At 35.8% G+C, this 20370-nt stretch overlaps 1 protein-coding gene across 1 annotated transcript; it reads right to left on the reverse strand.

The window, feature by feature from the left end:
* Positions 1 to 283: 283 nt before the first annotated feature.
* On the reverse strand, positions 284 to 19793 carry HORMAD1 (HORMA domain containing 1). Its single transcript, XM_032594376.1, has 14 exons — positions 19395 to 19793; positions 18556 to 18700; positions 16896 to 16959; positions 16087 to 16123; positions 13111 to 13131; positions 12811 to 12837; positions 11225 to 11292; positions 10563 to 10714; positions 9110 to 9369; positions 7209 to 7275; positions 7049 to 7125; positions 6245 to 6328; positions 2724 to 2795; positions 284 to 936 (listed from the first exon to the last, which is right to left on the reverse strand). Exons 1-14 carry the CDS (start codon positions 19425 to 19427, stop codon positions 856 to 858), a joined length of 1188 nt encoding a protein of 395 aa, XP_032450267.1. The 5' UTR covers positions 19428 to 19793; the 3' UTR covers positions 284 to 855.
* Positions 19794 to 20370: the final 577 nt, after the last annotated feature.

Raw genomic sequence — 20370 nt, forward strand, 5'->3', positions numbered from 1 at the left:
ACTGGCAAACCCATGGGTAATGTATGTTTTATAATATGGCTGCTGAAAACTGCAAGAAGCAAACAGACCAAGTTTTAAGTCTTCCTTTTCTAAGGCAAAGGAAACGGTCAAAGCTGAAACCAGGTCCCAGGTTTCTCACTAAAAGCACAGTATCTTTCAGACGACCACTTAAAGATTCTGGGAAGTGTGCTCAACTCTTGCAAAGTATCATCTACCAAAATGATCATAGAATTAGTGCCTAAACATCTTCTGCTGAATAAAAATTAGAAGCCATGAAAGAGTCTAGATGCTGAACAATATTTTATTTATGTTGCCAAAAATGCGAGACCTTAAAAATCAGTCCTCATTTTTGTCTTCAAGTACAAAAATGTTAAAAAGATAACCAATTTTTAATGGTATGTTATATATTACCATGTTAATACACTCTATTCAGTACTCAAAGTACTGAAGAATACGGTTTTAATGACAGTGACAGTTAAGTGGTATAGTTTTAACGTAAGTAAAAAGTAAATTCCTACCAAAATTTAATAACAAAATAAACGTTATTTGTTTTTAAAATTGACTTAAAAGTTAATATACGTTTAAAGGCAGTATCCATCAAAATGGAAGATAGATCAATATTGAACAGATAATGAACAAAATCAATTATGACATTGGCACTTTTGATTTTACACAAAAGTTCTCTTGGATTGTCTCAGATAATATGATAGTCACCTAAAAATTCATTTTAGTGTACTAACTGCTTAAGACTATATATAATTTTTCACAGGTAGGGCAAATACACATTAAAATAGTAATACAGTGTCCTTTAGTTTAAATGTTGAGAACTTTGCAAACATGAAGAAGAATTAATTTTCATATATGTTCCTTTGGTTCACTAAACTTTCTTCTTTTTGGCACTGACTCTTGACTAGAAGTATCAAAGTGATGAAGGACCTGTCAAAAGAAAACAAGGATACTTTCCAGTTTACATGTTTTTAATTTAAAATTTTTTCACATCTGTGAAGTTTGTTTGTTCCTTCCTTGCCTTCTTTTTAAAAGTATACATAGTGTAACTATTTCCTACTAAGATAGTATATCTGAGTTGTTTAAAAGTAGGGTAAAGTTGGGGCACCTGGCTGGCTCAGTCCAAGGAGCATGCCGCTCTTGATCTTGGGGTTGTGAGTTCGAGCCCCGCACTGGGTGTAAAGATTTCTTAAAAACAAACAAACAAACAAACAAACAAACAAATAAAGTAGGGTAAATTTTATTACTGATATATTTATATCTTCTGATGGCTGCTGAAAGTACACACTTGTAAAATGTAAGGTCTTCATTAGGGCTGTTGGAGAAATCAGAAAGATCTAACATTATGTCCTCAAAATATTTTGGAGGGATAAGAGGGAAAAAGATTTAATAATGAGCTGCAGAGAGAGAAACATTCTACCTTGGCACCATGTAAGGTTTTTTTTTTAATTTTTTTAAATGTTTATTTATTTTTGAGAGAGACCGAGACAGAGCTTGAGCAGGGGAGGGGCAGAGAGAGAGAGAGGGAGACACAGAATCCAAAGCAGGCTCCAGGCTCTGAGCTGTCAGCACAGAGCCCGACGCGGGGCTCGAACCCACGGACCGTGAGATCATGACCTGAGCCCAAGTTGGACGCTCAACCTCCTGAGCCACCCTGGTGCTCCGCACCATGTAAGGTTTAAATCATGTTTTCTTTTTTTGTATTCCTGGTACTTAGCAGTGCCTGATAGCTATTAGACATTCAATGTATAATCTTGAATGAATAGGAGGACAAATTAGGGAAATTCCTGAAAGTATTCCCTGAGTTACTCAACTTTGATTTCTCTGGAAAGCAACAACAACAACAACACCCCACCTCACTAATGATACAAATTGAATGATTTTGAAAAAAAAATCAAGGCTTAATACATTGGGAAAAGTCAGACAACTTAATATATTAATGAAGTATCAGGTTATTTCATTCCCTTCTTAAGATACGTAAATTAAAAATACTATTAACTATATTTTTGAGATTACCCCTTTAAAGCAGTCTTATGTATTCAGTTGTCTAATTTTAACCTACTAATAATACTAAAAGTTATAGTTGAAAATACAAATATTTATCTCAGAAATGGCAAACATATGATCTGACTTGGTACACAATAAGGTCCCAAATATGAAACAACTGTTAAAAAATTTAGGTCAGGAAAATTTTTCTTTCCCCTAAGGTACTGAGGGGAGATGCTATATTTTTAGGGAACAAGTTGATTTGGTAACTTATCTTATTTCTACTTCATTTTTGATCTCTAGGAAGCTCAGATCAAATTTCTGGCCCAATTTTAGCTCTACATAAATAAAATGGTTAGCTCTACATAAATAAAATGGCATAAATATTCTTATATTTTCTCATTCTACCATATTTATTCATATTTAATTTTCTCATTCTATTCATATTTTTCTGGACACACTGATTTTTATTTTATACATTCCTCCAACTATTTCAAATCATTGATGAAATCAGTATATATTTACATGGAAAAAATTAATAAACAACCATAGCACACCTTATTTAAAATCACCTCATTTTTTAGAACCAATTTATACACAAGATTTGGATATCAGTACTCTGAGGTAATATCCAGGAATATTATCATATTTAGCATTTAAAGTTTAATCTATAGTAATGATAGTTTGATACTTGCCATTTTTTTCAACTTATATACTATCATAAAACTTACTGTTTTCCCAGATTTGAGTTGATTTCTCTTCCGATTTTCCTTAGAAGATTTTACTGGTTGATTTCCATCAGCCTCCACAAAGACAGAATAATCATCAATTGGTTATTTCTCAAAGAATAACCAACACTTGAAAAACAAGAGGCAACTAACTATATGCAGTTTTTAAAAAAAGCTTTCCTGAGATATAACTGAGATATAATTCAGATAACATACAGTTCATCTATTTTAAAAAGCATACAGTTCAATAATTTTAATTATATTCAGAGTTGTGCAACCATCATTGCAGTCAATTTTAGAATACTTCATCACTCCAAAAAGAAACGCTGAGGTTTGTTTGTTTGTTCCCTCCTTCCTTCCCTTCTTTCTTTTTAAAATTATACATAGTGTACCTATTTCCGACTAAGATAGGATACCTGGTTTCTTTAAATGTAGAGTATACTAATCACTTCCCTATTCCCCCTTTCTCCCACTAGCTCTGAGACATTCTATTCTGTCTCTATAGAAATTCCTACTCTGGGGGCGCCTGGGTGGCGCAGTCGGTTAAGCGTCTGACTTCAGCCAGGTCACGATCTCGCGGTCCGTGAGTTCGAGCCCCGCGTCAGGCTCTGGGCTGGTGGCTCAGAGCCTGGAGCCTGTTTCCGATTCTGTGTCTCCCTCTCTCTCTGCCCCTCCCCCATTCATGCTCTGTCTCTCTCTGTCCCAAAAATAAATAAACGTTGAAAAAAAAAAATTAAAAAAAAAAAAAAGAAATTCCTACTCTGGACTTTCATATGAGTAGAATCAAATAATATGTGGACTTTTATCACTGGTTTCTTTCATTTAGCATGTTTTCAAGGTTTATTCAGGTTGAAGCATATATGGGTACTTCATTCCTTTTTATGGCTGAATAATATTCCATTGCATGGATATACTACATTTTGTTTATCCATTTTGTCTATTGATAGTTTTTTTCCACCTTTGGCTATTGTAAATAATGCTATCTATGCAGTTTTTATTTTATTTTATTTTTATTTTTTTAAATTTTTTTTTCAACGTTTATTTTATTTTTGGGACAGAGAGAGACAGAGCATGAACGGGGGAGGGGCAGAGAGAGAGGGAGACACAGAATCGGAAACAGGCTCCAGGCTCCGAGCCATCAGCCCAGAGCCTGACGCGGGTCTCGAACTCACGGACCGCGAGATCGTGACCTGGCTGAAGTCGGACGCTTAACTGACTGCGCCACCCAGGCACCCCAATTTTATTTTTATTTGAGAGAGAGAAAGAGAAAGTGTGTGAGCCAGGGAGAGGGACAGGGGGAGAGACCGAATCCTAAGCAGACTCCAGTGCTCAGCATGGAGCCCGATGCAGGGCTCTGTCTCATGACCCTGGGATCACAACCCAAGCCAAAATCAAGAGTCAACACTTGGGGCACCTGGGTGGCTCAGTCAGTTAAGCATCTGACTTTGGCTCAGGTCATGATCTCACGTTTTGTGGGTTTGAGCCCAGAGCCTGGAGCCTGCTTCGGATTCTGTGTCTCCCTCTCTCTCTCTCTCTCTCTCTGCCCCTTCCCCTCTCATGCTCTGTCTCTCAAAAATAAATAAACGTTAAAAAAAAAAAAGTCAATGCTCAACTGACTGAGCCACCCAGGTGCCCCTATCTATGCAGTTTTTAAAATGAATATTGGACGATGACAAATTGTTAGCTGTCATATTACTATTCTCTAAAAGGACATGCTTTTCTTTCCTTTTTTAAAACTTTTTTAACGTTTATTCATTTTTGAGAGACAGAGCATGAGTGGGGGAGGGGCAGAGACAGAGGGAGATACAGAATCCGAAGCAGGCTCCAGGCTCTGAGCTGTCAGCACAGAGCCCAACGTGGGGCTTGAACTCAAACCAGGAGATCATGATCTGAGCCGAAGTTGGATGCCCAAACGACTGAGCCACCCAGGCGCCCCAGACATGCATATTTTCTGATGTGGGAAGTGTACTTTTCCATATAGCTTCCTTAATGTATATACAATTAAATATTTTCATTTCTTGCCCTTTTCTAGTAATAATGCAGTCATGATTCTCAAAAGCAGCAATACTTTGGCAGAGAGTTCATATACAAAAACATGAGCAATTTTATTTCTTATTTTATTTTTTAAAATATTTATTTTTGAAAAAGAGAGAGAGAGAGAGACAGAATCTGAAGCAGACTCTAGGCTCTGAGCTGTCAGCACAGAGCCTGATGCAGGGTTTGAACTCATGAACTGCAGGATCATGACCTGAGTCGAAGTTGGATGTTTAACTGACTGAGCCACCCAGGCGCCCCAACATGGGCAATTTTAGAAGTGAATTTATGCTCCTAAAGTGTCTTAATGTCACATTACAAGGAAATCCTGCCTAATAATTTTTTTTTTTTTAACTCTTGCTTTTTTCCCTATATCCTAGTAAAGGATACTCATCTTAAGTAGAAGCTGCTTAGAAGACCATTTTGCTGCTAGGGGTACTAACTTTTGAAACTTTTTATCTTTTGCTTTCATCAGCATATTAGTTTGCATGCTGCCTTCTGCCAGTTTTAACTTCCTACTAAGAATATGGAAAAGGGGGCACCTAGCTGGCTCAGTTGGAAGAGCACATGATTCTTGATCTTGGGGTCATGAGTTTGAGCCCTGAGTTGGAAAAAGAGATTACTAAAAAAATAAAATAAAAACTTAAAAAAAAAAAAAAAAAGAATGTAGAAAAAAGAACACCTAAAAATGGCACTATAATCAATGGTGTGCTGGTAAATGTTTAACAACCAGTTCTCTAGGAGTAACGAATCCTGAGTTGAGGCCTTTGCAGATTTCCATGCTGTGGATATTCTCATCATCTCCACTTTTAAGCTATCAACATGATGTCACTGAATGAGGAGTTGGGAAGAAATGCCAATATACTGTTAGGGTGTGCTATTTGTTTCCTGAGTTTGGATATAATATTTTATAGAATGGTTTTTCTTCATACCTGAACATTTGAGTAACTTAAAGGTTTAAAATAAAATATAAATCTCCATTTAATAAAAATAGAAAACTAAAATAAAGCAGTGGGTTTTTCCTTAAAAACATGAGATTCATTTTATGCAAAATATGTACAAAACATTAATTTTTATGTCTCATTAACAAGACAATCCATTTACAAGATAGAACATGAGAATATTTTGGCATTCTAGGAAATCTCCTTGGGAGACTGGATGATAGTGTCATTTCTCAAAGCCTTTCCTGAATTCTCCTCTTTCATGCACCTTCAATCAAAGTAACCATTCTTTCCTTTGTGCCTCCATGTAGCCTACTCAGACTGCTACCGTGGCCCTATATCACTGCTCCAGTTACTAAACTTTTAGCTAAGAGTAGGAACAATGTGTTATTCATATTATATCTCCAACACCTAGTAAAAGTACCTGACACATAATGGGTGCTTACTAAATATTGGTCCAATAAAGAAAGGATTAAGAAGCAAAATAAACTCACACGTGGGGAAAAATTACAAGGTTAAAATGGAAAACAAATCTAAAGAGACACTTACCATTTTATTCTGAAAGATTTTTCCACTTCTTGTTTTGCTTTCAGATACATCAAGTTCAGATGTTTTACTGACTAACTGTTCAAACTAGAAAAGAAAATAATTACACAAAATCATATAACATAAAAAAAACTTTCCATAACATAATACTAGGCTCTAAAATTCAGTAACATAAAATCTAGGGTATTATCTTAATGAAAACCAATAATTTTGAATGGTCCTTACTGTCACAAAAAATGTAAAGGTAAAAATAATGAAACTGACCCTGTATACAGTCGATCATTCACTGAACTGAAAAAGTCCCAAATGATCATTGGGCACTACACTACTCTTCCAGAAGATAAGAACTTTAGCTCACCCTCATTGGAGAAAGGAGATGTGCAGAGGAAGGTGGACAATACTCAGTCCCATTATTTTCAAGTTCTTTTCATCTAAATGTTATATCAAGATTTTACTGTCTACGGAAAACAAAATTAAACATGTCTTCTCAAGGCAATAAAAATGTATTATATACTCCATTTGTAAGCACAAAAGGTGGTAGAATAATTGCTTAAGATTCTCTCTAGTTGAAATTCTGAGATTCTATGAACAATATTTAGGTTTACTACTAAATAAATCCACAAAAATTCAAAACTTTGCAATATATACTTTTCAAGTTTTGTTAAAAAGCATTCTTGAAACCTAATTTTATCCTAAAAGACCTTGAATATAATAACAAAACCTGAAAAATAACTAGATAACTATATAAGCAAGTCTTTTGGGGGAAAAAAAGCAAGTTAAAAGTGAGATGAATTATCAAATTTATACCTGACAATGAGAAATTGAAAGATCTGGACTTTCCTTAGATCTCATAATTTCATCTTCCTCACAAACTAAACTTGATTCTGTTTAAAAAAAAAAAAAAGAGTTAAAGTGGTATGAAATAGAATTGAAAGTGAATCAATCTACATTTTCATTAACTTCTTACCTCCAAGTTCAGAAGATCCAGGGTTTTTTTTCTGCTCTTCCATTTTAGTTTCAATGTCAAAATCATCCTACATAATTACATGAATAAAAAAATGGACACATTTTGAAAAGAAATTAAAACAACTGGGCAAAGTATTTATGAACAAATTTGTTTTATGAAGGTTAAATATAACATAACAGTATAACTACCTTATGTTTGCTAGAAATAAAGTCCTATAATTACTATAACAAGTTACAACATTTATCCAAAGTAAAAACTACTACTCTTTTTGGCAGGGTTGCTTTAAGAACAAATATACAACTTTCCCAAAAATACATAATGGCTCTAAGAATCCTTAGTTCTTACTATTGTCGGAGGGCACTGCGTTAGACATGTTTACACAAGCATCATTGCTGTATCTCTGGAATTTCTTTTTTTTTTTTTTTAATTTTTTTAACGTTTATTCATTTTTGAAAGACAGAGACAGAGCATGAGCAGGGAAGGGGCAGAGACAAAGGGAGACACAGAACCCGAAGCAGGCTCCAGGCTCTGAGCTGTCAGCACAGAGCCCAACGTGGGGTTTGAACTCACGAACTGCGAGATCATGACCTGAGACGAAGTCGGCCGCTCAACTAACTGAGCCACCCAGGCGCCCATATCTCTGGAATTTCTATACATATGTTAGCACACACTGAATATGCCCCAATCCTCTTCAGGAAGTTAGTGAAGAATAGATCAGTCATGGTACGGTAGAAATAGCAACAAGTTTAATGTCTACTTTATAATTATACATTTTTTTGTGACATATGTCAAAGAGCTTTAAATATTTTAAAGAATGATACATAAATCCCAGCATTATTTGTTTATAAAGCAAGACTGGGATTTAGGTTTTGAGAAGACTTTTTCTTTGACTAAACTGTTTGAAAATTGAATTTTCTATTTGTAAGGATGTGGCAGAGCCTAAATCAGAAAAGTCAGTCTCTATATATAAGTACTAAGATCATAATTTAGAATTAAATGAGATAAGACAAAACAACAAAGATTACATTAAATAACAATCATGTTCATGTGGAAGATTTTCTGGGAGTAAGGTAACAATAAAAAAAGGCCTTTTTTATATTTCTATTTATACTTCTTATACTTCTAGCATACTTCTATTGAAAACTGAGAATGTACACAGTAAACCTAAGTCTGGTAGGCACTGGAGGATTACAAAGATGAATGACACTTTTCCTGCCTTCTAGGAACTTCCAGCCTGCTTTAGGACAGTGATTTTGCAGGCCCCAAATGAATTCAAGCACAGGTTTAAATGAGCATCTAGTAAGGGTGTTGTAGGAAGGATTCCAACATTAGTTGGGGGATTGGAGTATTTCAGTGGTTTGCAAATTATGCTCCAGACCAAGGGGTTTCCTCAGAGTACACTATGAGGGTAGTTGAAGTGGTGAGTGGCTGGGCCTCCAGGACTTCATTCAGAATAGTTGTTTCTTTTAAACATTTTTTTTTTTAATGTTTATTTATTTTTGAAGGAGAGGGAGACAGAACATGAGCCGGGAAGGGGCAGAGAGAGGGAGACACAGAATCTGAAGCAGGCTCCAGGCTCTGAGCTGTCAGCTGCAGAGCCCAATGCGGGGCTCGAACTCATGAGCTGTGAGATCACGATCTGAGCAGAAGTTGGACACTTAACTGACTGAACCACCCAGGAGCCCCAGAATAGCTGTGCTTTAAATTTCTGAGAATAATGTTTGCACCAAGATAAAGAGTTTTAAAATGAAAAGCCTATACCTTTCTTACAGTCCAGATCAACCTTGAGTTTACGATTATAATACAATATTTATACAAATATTAACGAGAACTATTAGTCTTTAGAATTGAGTCAAACATTTGTTACTATGGTATTTTATAACTCTTTAAAATGTACTGACACTTATATAATGCTCCTGTTCATCTTCTCGATCATCTTTGTCCATGAGAATTTTCTGAAGTGGTGTTTTTAATTGTTTTGGTGATAAAATAGCTGAATCAATATTTTCCATTCGTTCTTTTTCAGTAGTCACTTTTACTTTGAAGGTGTGAAAAGGTGTTGGAACTTCTCCCACATTTAAGTACATAGGCTCCCCTTCAAATATCACTCCTTCACAATCACCATCCTTAAAACCGGGAGGTTGGTAATCTGGGGGTGTAACTGCACAAAGTATAAACTATGAAGTTCATGAAACTGAAGAGAACATAATATAATAATAATAACATACAAAGATTGAAAACATTGCAAATAGTATAGAAAGGCAACCTTTTTTCTTCTTCACTTGACTGGCTGTATGACTTTGAATAAATTATTTATCATCCCTGATTTGGTTTTCTCACCTATGAAATGCGGAAAATAATAGTATCTACCCCATAGGGTAATTGTGGGTATTAGATGAATTAAAGTATATAAACTACTCAGACTAAAACTGGCACATTCTAAGTATCCAATAAATGTTAGTTGTTATTACTATTGTTGCTTTATGTTCTTCTATATATATTTCATATATGTATATATCCTTAACAAAACACAAATAAGATCATACTGTTCTATACCTAGGTGTTTTTAGCCTTTCTTTTTAATCCATTTGTATTATTTCTTGGATAAATTAACTTAATCAGCACATTTTTTTTTAAGCTTATTATTTATTTTGAGAGAGACAGCGTGAGTGGGGAAGGGGCAGAGAGGGAGAGACAGAATCCCAAGCAGGCCCCAAGCTGTCAGCCCAGAGCCCAGTGCAGGGCTTGAACTCACAAAACCACAAGATCATGACCTGGCCCAAAAGCAAGAGTCAGATGCTTGGTTGACTGAGCCACCCAGGTGCCCTAGCACATTCTCTATAATAGCTTGCATGGTATCCTTATAAACATATAACCTCGCATGTTTGTGTTAAATATATTCCCAAGACACTTTTCTAGCTATAGAATTTCTGGATTAAAGAGAATGTGCATCTAAAATTCTGATACTGCCAAAATGTCCTCTAAAAATCTTGCACCTACATACATTCCCTTGAGAATTTATAAAAGTGCCTACTTTTCCCTCACACCCTTGCCAAGAAATGGTTTACAAGTTTTACTGCTCTGGTAAGTGAAAAGTAGCATCTCACTGTTTTATTTCTTTAATTATGAGTGAGGTTGTACCTCATATGGGTATGTTCATATTGCTGGAGAAGCTTATATACATTTGAAAGTCTATTTTTTCTAATCTTTCTTTTTCAAATACTTATATTAAATGAAAATTTTATAATTTCAAAAAATATATTACAATTTAGGTCTTAAAATCAGTTAGGATGGAAACCAATTGTTTCAATACTAAAACATACAGGTAACAAGAGGACGTGTTACAAATAGTACCTTCATCGTAGTAAAAAAGTTTCATAGTCAAACAAACATCATTAGGTAAAGGTCCCAGATTTTGCATTAGAATATAAATCTTGCGAATGAGGAGAATACTTGCTTTCTTGGTGTCAGCAGATGACATGTTGGAATCGTTGCTTTGGTTTTTACTACAAGAGAATCACACATTAATTTCTTTTATGGCATGTATGGCTTCTAGTAACTTCGTATTTTACTATTTGAGATTCTTATTCCTATTATAGCATTAAGTTTTTAAGTTGAAAGTTACCATAAACGTGTTTTAATGTCACTATTATGAAAGATTTAATATCAATATCATTATTAATAACAGTATAAACTAATAATTTTATTTAATATGCATTTTATATAAGATGTTTAAAGGAAACAAGTGATGGATTTTAATTACATTTCTAATCACTCAAGCATACAACAGCTTTCCTACCCTTTGGCTCTGTTTCATAATTAAAATAGTATATAATAAGCCACAGAATTTGGGCTTGCAGCTACTCAAAGGATGTTTTTACAGCCACTCCTGGATGGTTAACTGGGGGTGTTTGAGACATTTCAGAAGTACTTCAGTACTTCTGAAGTTTAGCAATATAGTATTAATATGAATAAGTGGTAATCCGTAATACAAAAAGAAAACTGTAAAACCATACCTTATGAAGTCCATGACTGGTCCATTATTACTGTACTTGAACTTAAATTGGTAACATTCTGAAATTGTCTTAAATAGAAAACATTGCAGTTATGTATCTGATCTACAGTACTGGCAGCCAAGTAGCTATATACAGCTTTTCTATGACTCTTCATGCTGATTTAGTAATTTTTCTGCCATGTTTTAACCCTTATTGGTCCACTGAAATCTTCAAATCCTAATAATTCCCTTGGTTTGGGATTTGGTGCTTCAGTCTTGGAGAGATGGTCATTCCCCTACTAATTGCAATGGATATCATATATATCAGAAAGGAACTCCTTAGCAGATAGGTGAGAGGGGCAGCATTATCTCTAATTCTAGCAGAATGGCTCAAGCACAGGGCTTAAATCCTTGCTATACTGTGACTAAGAGCAAGTCATTTAAACCTAAGTTTCAGTTTCCTCAACTAATAAAAGGGGTTGAAAATAGTACCTATCTCATTGGTGGTTATGAATATTTGACAAACAGGATAATTTATACAGAGCACTTAATAAACTGCCTGGCATGCCAACATTCAATAAATATTAGTGAATCAACAAAGTTGCTCTTTTACTGAAAGTAAAAAATGTTCAACTATATAAAACATCTGAAACTAAATGAATATTTTCTGAGCAGTTAGTTTCCGAACAATCAACTAATTCACAACATTTGCTTACATGATTTTTGTCACCATGGACATATATTAAGCATTAACTGCAGGCATGAGTATCAAAGAAAAGACACTGCCAGCCCTCTCGAAGCTTTTTTTTTTTTTTTAATTGCTTTCTTTCTATTTCAGTGCTCACATAGGAATGGGGATCAGCTCTTTCTTTTTAAAAACAGCTGCTTCTCCATGACTGAATGGAACACTATAACAGCTACTGTGCAATGGTTAAGCACCAAGGTCATGAACTGGACTTCTTAGGTCCAAATTCTTGTTCTGCCACTGTGACCTCTGGCAAGAAACCTTGTATCTAGGTTTCCTTATCTAGAGTGGAGATGATAATAGTAGTTACCCCATGAAGGTTATGATGAATAAATGAGATAATGCATATAAAGCTTCAAGGAACAGAGCCTAATAATAGTAGGCACTCAACAGATCTTTCCCCTTTGTTTCTTGTTTGGTTTTCCCTGTCATTTCTTGTAATACCTTCTTTAATTGTCAGATGAACAGGTGGATGTGACTGAATTGGGATGAATATCCAAAGTGCAAGTGTTAAGCATCTTATTTTTGTCAAACTCAACCTCTTTCAAAATTCCATAAAAAGAATATTATATTGAAGCAGAAATCAGGAGTTTTAGGTTATTTCTATTGGTTTTTGGCTTAGTGGCCAAGGGTCAGTCACACAGTCTCTTTGGTAGTAAGTGTATTAATCTGTTTAAAGATAACAATACAAGCCTTGTCTTACCTCAAAAGGCCTTTACGAGGTTCAAATGGTTCAAATGTGAAAATATATGTGAAAGTGTATTGATTAAAGCACAAGTAAAAGCATAGGATATTATTATAATTTTATGTTATTTTTAGATTTTAAAGATATAATGTTTCTTTACTAACCTAAGTACACCTACCTGAGGGTCTTCTGGATTGGTGTATACCTATTTAAAAATAATTTATAATTGAGTTATTTATATAAGGCTAAGTATTCAAGGAGAACTAAATTGGATATTTAGATGAAACTATTAAATGGATTCAGCAAAACAAAATACAAAATAACCTCCCAAAATATTAATTTGTTACTTTCCCCCCCACTGAATAGATCATTTACTTGAATAAAGTGACATAATCAATTGTTGGTTTTAGTGTTATTTAAATAAGCAAGGCCAAATTTGACGTCTTTAAAAAAGAACATACAATTTAAAAATACTTACAGCTAGAACAACCATCCTTAGCTGAAATATAACAAAGAACAAAAATCTTACTTTTACTCCATAAAATATTTTTTCATGATGGATCATAAGAATTCTTCGCCTTATTTCAACATTTATTCCTAGTAAGAAATAACCTTGCAGAAAATATGATGTATATAAAGCAATACATTATGTATCTTTCTCTAGTCCCCCAAATATCTCTCTTTCTTTTATTTTTGAGAAACCTGTGCACACACAAGCTGGGGGAGGGGCAGAGGGAGAGAGAGAATTTTAAGCAGGTTCCATGCCCAGATCTGAGCCAATGTGGGCCTCAATCTCACAACTGTGATATCGTGACCTGAGCTGAAATCAAGAGTTCAACGCTTAACTGACTGAGCCACCCAGGCACCCCCAAATAGATATTTCCAGTTGACTTACTAAAGGTTGAAATTCATGTCACTGACTTAAGCAAACATGGGTATTTCTGCCAGTTACAAGGAAAATACATATTATGAAATAACACATTAAACCTTACCAATGTTAGAACTAATTTTGAAAAGAGAAAAGTAGAGTTCAGGACTCTGTTCATTTAATAAAGGGAAGAAGCTTTGGAAACCAGAGGAATAGAGAATCATAGGAAATCACCCACTAAAGTAATTGGACAAAAATCTAAGAGTCATCCTTGATTTGGATCTTTTCCTTATACTCCACAACCAATCTATCAACAAGTCGAATCAGTTCTACTGCCAAATATATCCTGAATCTTTTCATTTATTTCCTTCTCTGCCTCTTGGTCTAAGCCACAGTGATTTTTCACCAGTACTGCATTAACGGACTAAGCAACACTCTCCTTGTTTCCCATCTTATTCTCCTTCCACAGTATATTGTCTTGAAAGTAGCCACAGTGATTTTTAATTTAAAATGTAAACCAAATGACGTTACATTTCTACTCAAAACCTTCAAATGGCACTTAAAATATAATTCAAACCCCTCACCTACATAGTCCTGAAAGCTCTGGCCCTGCCTGTCTCTCCAGGCTCCTCTAAACGACTCCTCCTCCCCCACTGCTCATTGCATTCCATTCACACTCGCTTTCTTTTTGTTCCTTGAACTCTCTAAACTTCCCTCAACTCTTTGTATTTGCTCTTCTGCCAGGAATATTCTCTCCCAAAGTCAACGCCTGGCTGGTTTCTTCTCAGTCAATTCTCAGCTTAAATGGCACCTACTCAGAGAAGCTCCTATCCTATCGAAAGTTACCCCACCTCTCTACCTGCAACACACTTTTTCTAAATATTTTATTGGCATTTAGCACAATTGGAAATTATCTGATTTACTTGCTTTATTGACTGTTTTCCCACTATAGAAAGGGCTCTCTTTGTTTCGCTGACCACTGTTAGTTCACCCAGCTCCTACCTGGAGTATGTGTCTAGCACATAGCAGGCACTTAATATTTAATGAGTATTAAATACTTAATGCCTTAATAAGGGAGGTTAGTGACCATGGATAAAATTATATCTTTTTTACATTTTGTTTAGAGATGGACTTCTTTATATATGTTAATATAAACATAAGTATACAAAAAGGCTTATAATCTACAGTAAACCCTTATTAATCGAAATTTCACCTATTTATGATTTGTGACAATTAAAAAAAAATTTTTTTTTTAACATTTATTTATTTTTGAGACAGAGAGAGAGCATGAACGGGGGAGGGTCAGAGAGATGGAGACACAGAATCCGAAACAGGCTCCAGGCTCTGAGCTGTCAGCACAGAGCCCGACGCGGGGCTCGAACTCATGGACCGCGAGATCGTGACCTGAGCCAAAGTCGGCCGCTCAACCGACTGAGCCACCCAGGCGCCCCTGATTTGTTTTTTTTTTTTTTTTTTAATTTTCTTTTTTTCAACGTTTATTTATTTTTTTTGGGACAGAGAGAGACAGAGCATGAACGGGGGGAGGGGCAGAGAGAGAGAGAGACACAGAATCGGAAACAGGCTCCAGGCTCTGAGCCATCAGCCCAGAGCCTGACGCGGGGCTCGAACTCACGGACCGCGAGATCGTGACCTGGCTGAAGTCAGATGCTTAACCGACTGCGCCACCCAGGCGCCCCTAGGCGCCCCTGATTTGTGACAATTTAACCTAGACTACACAGAAATTTATTTTTGAATTCTTATGAAGAAACAATTTATTAAATTATTAGTATAAACATGGGGCGCCTGGGTGGCTCAGTGGGTTAAGCGTCCGACTTCGGCTCAGGTCATGATCTCGTGGTCCGTGAGTTCGAGCCCCGAGTCCGGCTCTGTGCTGATAGCTCAGAGCCTGGAGCCTGTTTCAGATTCTGTGTCTCCCTCTCTCTCTGACCCTCCCCCATTCATGCTCTGTCTCTCCCTGTCTCAAAAATAAATAAACGTTAAAAAAATTAAAAAAAAATTATTAGTATAAACAAAATTGTAGAAGGCATGTGAAACTAATAAACTATTTTAAAAGAGTTTTTTTTTAATTCACTAAGTTTTTGTAAGTTAATAAGTGTTATTATTTTTTTTTTCAACGTTTATTTATTTTTGGGACAGAGAGAGACAGAGCATGAACGGGCGAGGGGCAGAGAGAGAGGGAGACACAGAATCGGAAACAGGCTCCAGGCTCTGAGCCATCAGCCCAGAGCCCGACGCGGGGCTCGAACTCACGGACCGCGAGATCGTGACCTGGCTGAAGTCGGACGCTTAACCGACTGCGCCACCCAGGCGCCCCAATAAGTGTTATTATTAACACAACCAAGTGTTAACTAAAACTGGCTTGGCAAAATTTGTTACGCATTAATTCTATCGGCTTCAAATTGAGTTGAATATTAGTCTTTAAAATATTCAAATGTTCAAACTTTTCAGTAATTTGGGCTGGCCTATGCCCAAATTAGTTTAAATTAATGTTCTACTTTGTGGCTATTGCTGTTACATTTATAGAGTATAAGCTGTAGAAAAAAAGACAATGAGATACTGACTTACGTATTTTTTTTGTAAAGCATCATAGCATCCTAGCATCCTAAAAAATAATGAAATATTCATTTTTAGACCGAATGCTTTTCCAGAAAATAATTCTTTTAATAAGTCTCCATATTATCTCATTACTAAATAATACAAAATTTTCTTATTAAAGCTCCCTTCTTGGGGCATCTGGCTGGCTCAGTTTGTGGAGCATCCAGCTCTTGATCTCAGGGTTGTGAGTTCAAATCACACATTTGGCAAGGAGCTTACTTAAAAAAAAAAGAGCTCCCTTTTTTAAGATTTTATTTTATTTTTTAAGTTTATTTATTCACTGTGTGTGTGTGTGTGTGTGTGTGTGTGTGTGTGAGAGAGAGAGAGAGAGAGGTGAGGAGGGGCAGACAGAGAGGGAGAGAGAGAATCCCAACTAGGCCCTGCGCTGTCAGCACAGAGCCTGATGGAGAGCTAGAATTCATGAACCGTGAGATCATGAACTGAGCTGAAACCAAGAATCAAACGCCCAACCGAATGAGACACTCGGGCACCCCTAGAATTTTATTTTTTTAAAGTAATCTCTACACCCAATGTATGGCTCAAACTTACAACCCCAAGATCAAAAGTCAAATGCTCTACCTATTGAGCCAGAATTTTAATTTCTTTAAAATTAAAGAAAAAATTTAATGCAAAGATCCAAAGACCTGCAAAAATGGTATCTAGTGTTAAAGGGGGAGTTACTAAAATTGGGTTAAACAATGAAAGGTATCCAAGGTACAAAAAAAAAATATGATTTAAGAGAAAAATAATTTCATATCATTAGGTAATCTTTTACTTACCACTTCACTAACTGTGTAGATCCTGGACAGTTTTTATCTTCCCTCAGAATTTTCACACAAAGATCTAAACACCAAAATTATATAAATATAGAACTACTCAAGATTAGTAAGCAAGTAGAAATTTTATTTTATTTTATTTTTTTAAGTAGGTTTCAGGCCCACGGCGGAGCCCAACGCAGGTCCTGAACTCATGACCCCGAGATCAAGACTTGAGCTGAGATCAAGAGTCAGATGCTTAACCAACTGAGCCACCCAGACACCCCAAGCACCTAGAAATTTAAGTGAAATTATTTTCGTCAGCTGTGTATTAGATATATATTATGCAATGGCAATGAACTTCCAGATGATTGGTATTAACATAATTTAAAAGAAGAAAGGTCTTATGGAAATAAATAATCTTTTTATCCTTATTATAAAATGGCATCAAAATGATTAGGATACATGTGATGGGCAAAAAAAATGTAATTTTTAAAAGCTATAGAATACTTAAAAGTTAGATATAATGCTTTCACACCATCATTATCCAAGAGTTTTAGAGTATTTGCATGGGCCCGTATCCCAATTAAATTCTTGTAAAAGGCCAAGAAGTTAACTGGCTGTGAGAGATAGAGACCTGCAAGGAAGCAACAGGTAATACAATGGTAAGGACTAAGATCTCTGTCTCTGTCTCAGGTTCCTTATCTGAAAAATAGGAGTAATAGCTAACTCACAGGCCTGTAATATGAATTAACAAGCTGTAATACATAACATAGTGCTTAACATATTGCCCACCATATAGTTGGCACACAAAATTAGGTACACACTATGTGCTGGGTAATGAATTATTACTGTAGTATAAATAGGCTGTATTATTTTTACTTCCCAAAATAACACAAGAATATATACTACTACTATACAAAGCAATAAATAATAGAATGTTTTTACCTACCAACTTCATCATTAAAGAGTAATGTCAGGTGAAATTAAACTTGAGAAACTAAGGAAAAATTTTAGGATTAAGTGCTTCCAAAGGTATTGAATATACTTTTTAAAAACTACTTAGTCCACATAAAAATGTGTACATGAATGTAGCATTATTTATAATGGCCAAAAAAGTGTAAACAACTGAAACAAACATTCATCAATGTTTGCTTATCAATATAAACATTCTATATAATAGAATATTAGTCAACAATAAAAGAGAATGAAGGACTGATTCATGTCACCATACGGATGAATCTTGAAAACATAAGTGAAATAAGCTGGTCACAAAGGACCACATATTATATGATTCCATTTATGGGGAATGTCCAGAATAGGTAAATCCATAGAGACAGAAAGCAGACTGGTGGAATCCGAGGACTGGGGAGGTTGGGGGAAGGGGAGAATGACTTAGTGAGTATGGAGTTTCCTTTTGGGGTGATGAAATGTTCTAAAATTGGCTATGGTAGTGGTTGCACACCAATCTGAATATACTAAAAATCATTCAGTTGTGCACTTTAACTGAGTGAATTGTCAGGTATGTGAATTTCATCTCACTAAAGCTATTATTAAAAAAAGATCTCTAGGCAAAAATTTATACAGTCTTAAAGCAAGCCAAAATAAAAACAATATGTTTAAAGCAGGTTTTAAAATCAACATGAACAAAGTTGAAAGAAACAAAAAATAAACATTACATTACCATCTAGATATCTTGTTCCATAAGCACATTCTGGAAATATTCCTCTCAAATAGGTGATGCAGGATACTGAAACTGCTAGGAGCCTCTTCACTAACACTAAAGACTGCTGCTCTGTTGATATCTTATTGGGAAATACCAATGCACTCTAAATTTCAGGAAAATTAAAACATTTTATTTAGATTTATTAAAAATAACATCCTCCCAAACTTCAGGTAGATCTAACTTTGCGTCAGCATGGTACTTTCCCAAAGAATTTCTAACCATAGTGGTGAACCATGGTACTTTCCCATAGAATTTCTAACCCAGAAAGTCAGGGTGGCTTCTAAGAGGCGAAAGTGATTTTAGGGAAGCAGCCTAAAGGTAAAATGCAAAAAGTGCTTAAAAATCCTCTTAACATCCTCTTGCAGGTTAACAGTCTGTAAGTGCATAATACATGATAGATTGTAGTAACTCTTTAGTTACTAATTAGATTTGACACACATAACCCTGTAACACAAGAACATTGCAAAGATGAGAATTTTATCTTTGTGAGGCATGCACATTCATTTCCTTGGACTAGACTGCTATGAATGATAATTTCATCAAAGCCACAGAATAGCATTCATTAACACCTAGTGTAAATTGGATACGAACCAGTGATTTAATGCAATGCATCAAACATCCAACACAATTCTCCATGGATTCTAAATATTAGTTTAGCAAATACCTTCCTTTCTTAAAACATGGAGTTTCCTGATCTCATTAAACTCTTCAAACAGTTGGCTCTAACTTTTATAAAAGACTCCAGGAAACAATAAGATTAGCTACATTAAAATATTTTTAAATACAAGAAATCATACCATGGAAGTCCTCTGTAATTGCGCAGTGGCCATCTTCTGGGAAAGTCTTTTCCTTAATTCAACCTTGTGACAGAAACGTGAGCTTTAACTTCAGATCTTTTTTGTATCGCTAATATTCTAGTTGGCTACATGTAAAGTCAGAAAGAACTTTAAGTGAATAAAAATAAATTTTATGTGATCAATTTCATGTAAATAATGTTTACATAAAGAAATCAATCACAGTATTCGAGTACTGACTACATTGCACAGTTAGGTAGGTATGAAAACGGCCCCTGCCAGACTCTTTAAAATAACCTCAGAAGTTTTTTGTTTGTTTGTTTTTTTGTTTTTTTGTTTTTTTTTTACATTTATAGTTTCAAACGACTGATTCAAGTCAGGTTCTTTAACTGAACTTCATTCACCCCAGCTCTGGGTATAAAAACATATTGTCCTACTCTGCGGAACCACCCCAAAAAGCGGAATGGAAAATATTCCAGATCTTTCTTGGCTGATTCTGATTTCTCAATTACAACTGGTATTTTCACGTAAGTTTCATTTGGGGGTTCCAGTTTCCCTTGTCTTAAGCAGACAATTCCACTGGAAGAGGTCCCAGAGGACACGCTTTACTGTCATTGACCCTGAAGAAGCCCGGACTAGTCACTGGAGTTAACCTAATCTCGAACCTCTCGTGAAAAAGAAGCAGGCTCACGTTTCCGCCCCGTTTCACCATTAAGACTTTAAGAAGCTTAAAAGTAGTTGTGAAGCGACAGAAAAAGAGCTTGAAACGCAGAAGACACAAACAAACAGGAAAGAAAACAAATACATTACGTAAGGTCTGAGGGGCGCCAGCCGCTGGGAAACCTGGCACCGTGCGGCGCGCGCTTTGCCTGACGCGCAGGCGCCTTCCTTCAACGGTTGCCCGCGGAGGCGCTACAGGGCCGTGCGATCCCCCCACCGTCGCTTTCCCGCCAAGAGCCGCGCAAGGCGCGCTGGGAAC

This window comes from Lynx canadensis, chromosome C1 (genome assembly GCF_007474595.2).
Source record: "Lynx canadensis isolate LIC74 chromosome C1, mLynCan4.pri.v2, whole genome shotgun sequence".
NCBI lineage: Eukaryota > Metazoa > Chordata > Mammalia > Carnivora > Felidae > Lynx > Lynx canadensis.

Bases quoted from the DNA above. Each gene is read 5' to 3' on its own strand.
- HORMAD1 (XM_032594376.1), bottom strand. From the start codon at position 19,427: ATGGCCACTGCGCAATTACAGAGGACTTCCATG. The intron at 10,715-11,224 runs GTATGGTTTTAC...ATTCTCTTGTAG, and splicing joins CCAGTCATGGACTTCATAAG to TAAAAACCAAAGCAACGATT. The intron at 7,126-7,208 runs GTAAGAAGTTAA...TTTTTTAAACAG, and splicing joins TGGATCTTCTGAACTTGGAG to AATCAAGTTTAGTTTGTGAG.